This window comes from Hyaena hyaena, unplaced genomic scaffold (genome assembly GCF_003009895.1).
Source record: "Hyaena hyaena isolate Hyena2069 unplaced genomic scaffold, ASM300989v1 scaffold_178, whole genome shotgun sequence".
Classification (NCBI taxonomy): domain Eukaryota; kingdom Metazoa; phylum Chordata; class Mammalia; order Carnivora; family Hyaenidae; genus Hyaena; species Hyaena hyaena.
In genome coordinates this window covers 1,615,944-1,621,943 of record NW_024080807.1, presented here as the reverse complement: position 1 = coordinate 1,621,943, position 6,000 = coordinate 1,615,944, and the positions used below count along the sequence as shown (strand labels likewise).

General features: G+C 42.5%; 1 protein-coding gene across 1 annotated transcript in view; it reads left to right on the top strand.

The window, feature by feature from the left end:
- The window catches only part of SMLR1 (small leucine rich protein 1), a 13,123-nt gene extending 11,887 nt beyond the window's left edge, over positions 1-1,236 (top strand). Inside the window, 1 exon segment of the mRNA XM_039240404.1 lies at positions 813-1,236. Coding sequence (XP_039096335.1) covers positions 813-901 — 89 coding nt within the window. The 3' untranslated portion in view covers positions 902-1,236.
- Positions 1,237-6,000: the final 4,764 nt, after the last annotated feature.

Below are 6,000 nucleotides of genomic sequence, written 5' to 3'. Positions count from 1 at the left end.
GTTGATGGACACTTAGGCTCTTTCCATGTTTTAGCTATTGTGGAGAGTGCTGCTATGAACATTGGGGTACATGTGCTCCTATGCATCAGCACTCCTGTATCCCTTGGGTAAATTCCTAGCAGTGCTATTGCTGGGTCATAAGGGAGTTCTATTGTTAGTTTCCTGAGGAACCTCCACACTGTTTTCCAGAGGGGCTGTACCAGTTGACATTCCCACCAACAGTGTAGGAGGGTGCCCGTTTCTCCACATCCTCAGTAGAATAGCTTTAACTGAAGTTACATTTTAAGGGGTTAAGGAGTATGCGGGTGGTAAAAGTTGAAACTGTCAATTTTCAGTAAAGGATGCCAAAATGTAAAAGAGAAGACTAATCTGACATATCTAAAGATTATAAATGCCCAAACATATTATTTTGGGGGGACGGGAGGAGGAGCAGGGATAGAAACTCTTTTCTAACTCATTTGCGCATCCCCAGCCCCTGGCCTACAGACATGCTTAATAAATGCTTATTGAATGAGGGAGCCTTGAATTTAATCAACACTGAATCGCTATATGTTAAAAATACTAAACATGTAACAATTATTGCAGTGGTAATTTGTACACTACAACTGGGACCATTTTTTTCAAGATAAACATTTACATTTCTTGTGGAATTGTTTGGGGAAGTAAAGTGAGGTCCTGCAGCAGGCCTTGCTATGGGGACCTGGCCTTGGGTACCCCACAGAAATGCTGGCCAATAACTGCTTTAAGTTGTACGTGTCCAATGGCAGGCACTCAGCTGTCTCCAAAGTACTAACTGATGGTTTTCCTTTCAGTTAATGAAGAACTGTCACAGACTACCAGTCATCACCAATACAAACGCAGGGCTGGCTCTTCCCAGTACCAGAGAATGAAACAAAGGTGACTTGGGGACTGGTCAATGGCTAAACACAGCGAATTTCTATGGGTCAAAGAGCAAAAGTCAGCAGCTTAGCTAATAAAGTAAGTTAATACACTCAAACAGCAGCAAAAATAGAAAGAATGCTAAGAGGCTTGTTCTTAACCACATTGAAAAGTGGCAGCTATTATCCAGAGAGACATCTACGAGACTCAGTTAAAGAGCAGTTCATCAGAAAATACAAAGAATATAAGATTTGCTTGGATGTGGACTGGGCACTTTGCAAGTTTTGAGCTTTTATAGGACTCTGTCTACTCTGATGGACACTATTTTTTTAAATTTTTTAAAAATGTTTTTACTTATTTTTGAGAGAGACAGAGCACAAGTGTGGGAGGGGCAGAGAGAGAGAAGACAGAGAATCTGAAGCAGGTTCCAGAATCTGAGCTGTCAGCACAGAGACCAACATAGACCCAAAACCACGAACTGTGAGATCATGACCTGAGCTGAAGTCAGACGCTTAACCAACTGAGCCACCCAGATGCCCCTGATGGACACTATTTTTAAAATAAAATTCTTTGGAAAAGTGTTTTATTTAAGTAATCTCTACACCCAGTGTGGATCTCGAACTTACAACCCCAAGATCAAGAGTCACTCAGTCTACTGACTGAGCCAGCCAGGTGCCCCTTGAAATAAAATTCTTAAGCATCCTTATTACATATTCCCAAAGAAGCATATATTATTCTGATTTTACAGGTGATGAAATTCTGGTAGAGAGCAAATGGATAGCAAAAGATGAGTGCCCTGAGAGCTCTGTGGATTCCTCCTGCACATGTATTCCCACTTCTTCACTTACCATGTGATGACTCTTAAATGGCGCTCTTTCAGACATCATTTCCGGCCCTGAGTTTGCTTCTCTCCCTTTCCCAGCTGCTTTCACAAATTGCATCAGCCTGGTCACAACCCACAAACCAAGCAGAGTCTCTCCATACTTGGTACAGATCACCCATGAATGCAGATTTCAGCAAGAAATGACTTGGAAATGCTGGCAATTTGCTGTTGGGCAAAGGGAAGAATAGAACATTCATGTAACTCCGATGGAGACGAATTCAAGCGTTTGCTTCTAAAACCAAAACATCAGGGAACTATTTCTAAATACAGAAAGAAGTCGACATTTCACTAGCAGAATTCTTTTTTCGGGGGGAGCCCCAATGGGACAACATAGATAAATAAAAAAGGGGGGGGGTAGTTAAAATAGACTGCGATTACTGTTGTGCTCTCCAGTTTTCTAGTTAACATCAACAAAAGATGCTCCCCACGTCCTAAGTGTGAGTGCGGTTATATTCCAATCATTGCATGTGAATCTAACAAGGTGTTAGTGTGATTAACTTTATAAAACGTAATGAGTTGGGCCACCTGGAAGGTACGCACCGACTTCTGTAGCGACGTACAATCTTACAACAGGTTGTGTGGATGACCAAAAGCAAGAATGCACTCTGGTGGTTATCTTTGCTCCCCCCCCCTCCCCGCTCCAAATTCTTCACACGCATCCAAAGTCATCAGCCTCCATTTGCACTTCTTGTATAATGTGAAACTCAAGTGTTTGAAGACATTTCTGTGTTTTATTGCAGTTAGTTACAATGGAAATGTCTGCTGGGGCTTTCAGACGGAGGTAATTTAAAATAACAGCGCTCGTGCCATATGGAAGGAATAATAATATTCTATCAGTTCTGGGAGGGATCTCTTTTTAGCCCCTGATGGAAATCAGATTATGTAAAAATGCTTTCCTGCACAGAAGGCGTGGAGGGATGTAGCGTATTCCCAGCTGCCAGCCAAATCTGTGGTTCGGCCACCAGGGTTGGCTCGGTCCTCTTCTGGAAAGAGAGGGGAGGCTGGGTTTTGGCTCTGGTGGGCGTCAGTCCACTGCCTCTGCCTTTCCAGGGAAAATGCAGCCCAGCTCCTGCGGTAAGACGGGAGCTCCAAACGTACGTTTTCAGGGATAAGCATAACCAGGGAGTTTAAAGCAAGACCCATTTCTTCTGTTACTGTGGAGAGTGCTTTCCAATGAAATCCTGAGTAGATTCATGTTTTTTATATGTAACGAGAAAGAGAAACATGTTGTAGTTTCTCCACGGAAAGACCAAGCCCCAGGGTGTTGCTATAATCTGCTTGAAGGCACTGCTCCTCAATTTGTGAAATGCACGGAACACGGCCAGTCAGCTTGCAGTCATGCCCTTGCTCTCTTGACAGAGTCCAGAGTTGAAGGTCTTATTCCTGCTTGGGTTCCTGTGGTCCCTCTGCATGGCTCCTGCCACCCAGACCCAGCTGCTTTCTCCTTCCATTAGCCTACATTCTGTCCCATCCTGTGCTCCAAAGCCTCTCACCAGGGACCCCAAGTGCTCTCTCAAGGAACCCCCAGAATTCGTAACTATTAAAACGCATTTTGGAGGGACGCCTGGGTGGCTTAGTCGGTTAAACATCCGACTTTCACTTAGGTCATGATCTCGCGGTTCGTGGGTTCGAGCCCCGCGTCGGGCTCTGTGCTGACTGCCAGCTCAGAGCCTGGAGCCTGTTTCAGAGTCTGTAACTCCCTCTCTCTCTGACCTTCCCCTGCTCACGCTCTCTCTCTCTCCTAGAAATAAATAAAACATTAAAAAAAATTTTAAAACACATTTTGGAAATTAATTTTCTGACTTTAAAAACAAGTTTTAGAACAAATTCTCCTGCGATTCCTGCTGACTTTATAGTGTGCTCATCGGAAGAGACATCTGAGTTTATCAGAATTTACACAATGGTATTTGCCCTGGCAGATGAATGACAAAAAGAACAGAAAACATGCAAAGTATTTTATTGATAATTAACACCCAACAGATTGGGAATTTAAAATATTCTTTCTACTGTTGTTTTAATTTTTAAACCCACATTCCCAAACCCAGATTATTAAGAACAGAGGTTCCAATCTTTCATTTATGTAAGAAAGAAGCCTTGTGAGAATTTGATATGAAAGCCAGGAATTTATTCCTAAGAAACATGCATCTCCCCACAATTTTGCATACATTTGGGGGAAAGTTCCAACCCCTTGAAATCTGTCCAGGGGACTGTGGTTAGGAAGCGTGCAGCCAGTGTGTTCAAGTATTTGCACTGCCTCTTACCCCAGCAACCCTAGCTGCCTGCACGTGGTAGACGATGAGCAGACCATAAGACCCCTGACATTGTGGGGCTCTCAGGAAGTGATGTCCACATATCTCCAAAGCTAAACCTTCTCAAGCTAAAACCTTCTCAATAAACGTCTCAACCCTCTAATAACACAGAATTCTAGGAAAAGCCCTCAGGACACAGCCCAGACTGGCATGATCTTCCATAAATTTGCCAGTAGTGGATTACCCCATGCACGGTGCTGTTATTACTCACAATGACTATGTTTTGAGGGCATTATTGATCTGGGAGCTCTGCTAGGCATTGGATACATTTTTATTTCATCTAACCACCAGAATATCCCTCCACTGAGGTGTATTAGTACCCTCACTTTAGAGATACTTAAGTGCTTTCATTAAAGTCACACACTTCAGTTGCTGAGCAGGGGATTCAAAGGTCTATCTGCAGGATTCTGAGACCTTGGTATTGGAAGCAAAGTATCATTTTATACAACCAGAGGCTGCTATAAATCTAATCTGGCACCACAGCTATCCATAGGGTCAGCGTGTTTGACCCTGTGGCCAAGGGTCAGGAGTGTGGCACTTAGGATTTGCCAGCTGGCCATGTTCTCTTCCGGAGCCAATGCCATACCATGGCTTAATCCCAGCAAGTGCATGAACAGGTGCACACAAAAATCTGTCCAAGGCCATTTTCATATCTGTAAAATTAATCAGGGAATATTCCCTACTCTTACTGTCTCAGCAGTAATATTCACATGTCCTCTCTCCCCTGCAAACACGGAAGACAAGTGGAAACTGATCGGGACACCATACAATGAACAATGTATTCTTCTCTAAGAAGAGAAGGGTTATTTTTTTAGGGTATTTTTTAAGCCTTTTATTAGAGAATACTTTAACGGAATGACATAATAAACCCTTACTTACCAACACCTGGCTTTAGCAATGATCCACTCATGGCCAGTCTGGTTTCATCTAAACCACAACTCACTCCTCCCTACCTATAACTGGATTCTCAGTGAGGTTTTCAGATATCAAATAATTGTGTCCATAAATAAGGAAAAATACTTAATGAAGTCCATGGTGGGCAGTAGTTATGGCTACCGTCTGTTTCATTGCTGGAGTCCCAGTGATAATTATTCCATGAACTGTGCTCTATGCAATGAGTACATCTCCTAAAGGAAAACAGGAGCTACTCTTGATAGTGAAGTACCAAACATCTATCAACTCTACACACATCTAAAAACCAACCTTATGTTTTATCCAGTGGGGGCCTCTGGAAAATGCACTGTTTCCTGCATTCCAAACAGGATCACTATAAGACTTATGCAAAATGTTAACTATAAAAAAAAAACCCATGCAACTAAAAGGCATTCTTGCTTATCACCCTACAATTATATTGTTTTCAAGATAAACAATTAGCACCTGGACATCTCACCTCAATGAACCTTGTTGACCTGCTTTCTTATTCTATCATTCTAATATTCTATTTGGGGTTTTGAAAGCTCAGTTTACAAACAAAAATTATAAATATCCTGAGAGAGATTTTCTAAGAAATATAAAATACTAAGAACAGCCGCCTTGCTGTTGCAACTACACATGGCATTACTTAATCAACACTGGTCCCAGCTGCTCCTTGGGGAATAAGCCCCACAGATGCTCTAGAAGTCTCTGGGACCCCCAAGCCCTGTCCTTCCAATCTCAGCAGAATAAAACTGAGCCTTCACTCAAACACTGCATGTTCTAATTGCTGATGCTAACGTAGACACTTCCTATCAGTGCAATTATCACTGGAAATATGGACAGAGCTGGTTCTCAAAAATCTCTGGTAAATCCAGCCTCTGCTTTAAATATGAACATTATACATACAAGCGTTCTGATGCGAACGAAATATATTCACAAAACCACATTTGGTTCCATAATGTCTCTAAGGCTTGGCTGCTGAGATCGGCTTCTTTAGAGAGTTGTTTCTGTACT